A 1680-nucleotide genomic window follows, 5' to 3' on the forward strand; every position below is an offset into this window, starting at 1 on the left:
TCGTTTTATTTATTTATTGGATAAAAAAGGGTGTATCCAGACCCCATGGAGGTGGCCCCAAGATGGGAACAAGACTTCATGAGGGTGGCTCTAAAATAAAGATAAGAGGTTTCGAATCCAGAATTTCTATTTTATATATATTATGAGACTTTAAGAACCACTAAGCCAACTCTTTGGAGTTCATACGACACATTGTCAAGGCCTAGTAGTTTTGTAATATAATAATTATATATGATGTTGCACACCTTATTTGACTACCAACATTGACAGAAAACGATATATTGTAGGAAACCCATAATCATCGAAACATGAATTCTCTAACAATATTTAAAAGTTCATTGGCCCGTCTAGGGTCCACGAGATCAATATTGTGGAACCCATAATCATCGAAACATGCCTCAACCTGGACCCCACACGCTACCAACATCTCCACAAACTCCTGTTGCCGATCAATCATCGGGTCCCCACTAAACCCAGTAACCAAACACCTTTTTAGTGTACTAATCATCTGCTTGTGTGGGCCTTGCACCATGGGATTACAATACCGATGGTCCCGATTAATCGATTTTGGCAAAGCAAGTTCCCACAATAGGTCGAGCACAGGCAGAGGCAAAATCTCATCCGTAGCGTATCGCAGCTCTGATTCAGTTCTTTGTATACCTCCAAGCATGGGTTGGTTCATTATAATCCCAGCAATCTTCAATGGCTTCAATTTCATCAAGTCTGTCTTTAAACTCGAATATAGCATGATGTTTCCACCACATCCAACGCCGTAAAGATAACACCTCGAGAAGTCTCCGTAGTCTTTGAGCCACTGCTCACCATTAGGGTTTGTGGCTTGTTCTTTAACCCAGTTGATAGCATCGACAGCATCTTCGTACTGCGCTGGGAGTCGACTCTCGGGTGCTAGACGATAGTTCACGGAAACAACAATGGTGAGAAGCTCGCTCGCAATTTCCTCACAGTTTGTGTGGGCATCAGAGTCAGCTGCACTTAAGAGAATCCAGCCACCATGGTGGCAGTAAATTACAATGGGAAGTCGAGCGATGGTGTTGTCATTATTGGAAGGCAATTTTGTTGGTCGGAAAATACGAACCCATGTCTTAGTTTTGACGTTGAGAGTGATGTCTTTAGAGACCACAGGGTCCCCATTGGGGTTTGCCTCGATTGTGGGGCGGGCTTGGCCTCGATTGAGCGTACCATCTGGGTTGAGCTTGATGTTGAGGTGGTCGTAAGGGTTGAATCTTGACCTTTGTGTTTTAGTATTTTCTTCTTCTTCTTTGGAAAAGTAACTGTAATTGGAGGAATTTCGCATATTGTTTTTCGCATATAGCCATGAACCCATTAAGAAGACGAATTAAGAAGACGAGTTTAAATCTTTTATCCTACTCTTCTTGCTCTATTATATACTTCATAAATAAAAACATATTATATGTCCATCTAATTTATTAAAAGCTAAATTTATTCATTCTATTATTTCAATTTCCTAAAATAAATAAATAAATAAATAATCCATCATATTTAGGTAATTGAAATAATAGAAAGCATAAATTTAGTATTTAATAAATTAGATAGACATATGAAATGTTTTTATTTGTAGAGTATATAGTGGAGAAAGAAGAGTAAGACAGAAGATTTGAACTCTAAAGAAAACGTATGTACGAACAAGTTTGAGTTTTT

General features: G+C 38.8%; 1 protein-coding gene across 1 annotated transcript; it reads right to left on the bottom strand.

The window, feature by feature from the left end:
* Window positions 1-298: 298 nt before the first annotated feature.
* Window positions 299-1345, bottom strand: LOC115973269 (probable carboxylesterase 9). Its single transcript, XM_031093529.1, has one exon. It carries the CDS (start codon window positions 1343-1345, stop codon window positions 299-301), a length of 1047 nt encoding a protein of 348 aa, XP_030949389.1.
* Between the last annotated feature and the right edge of the window lie 335 nt (window positions 1346-1680).

The sequence above is a fragment of the Quercus lobata genome, unplaced genomic scaffold (genome assembly GCF_001633185.2).
Source record: "Quercus lobata isolate SW786 unplaced genomic scaffold, ValleyOak3.0 Primary Assembly Scq3eQI_336, whole genome shotgun sequence".
NCBI classification, from domain to species: Eukaryota; Viridiplantae; Streptophyta; class Magnoliopsida; order Fagales; family Fagaceae; genus Quercus; species Quercus lobata.

Bases quoted from the DNA above. Each gene is read 5' to 3' on its own strand.
- LOC115973269 (XM_031093529.1), bottom strand. From the start codon at position 1,345: ATGGGTTCATGGCTATATGCGAAAAACAATATGCGAAATTCCTCCAAT.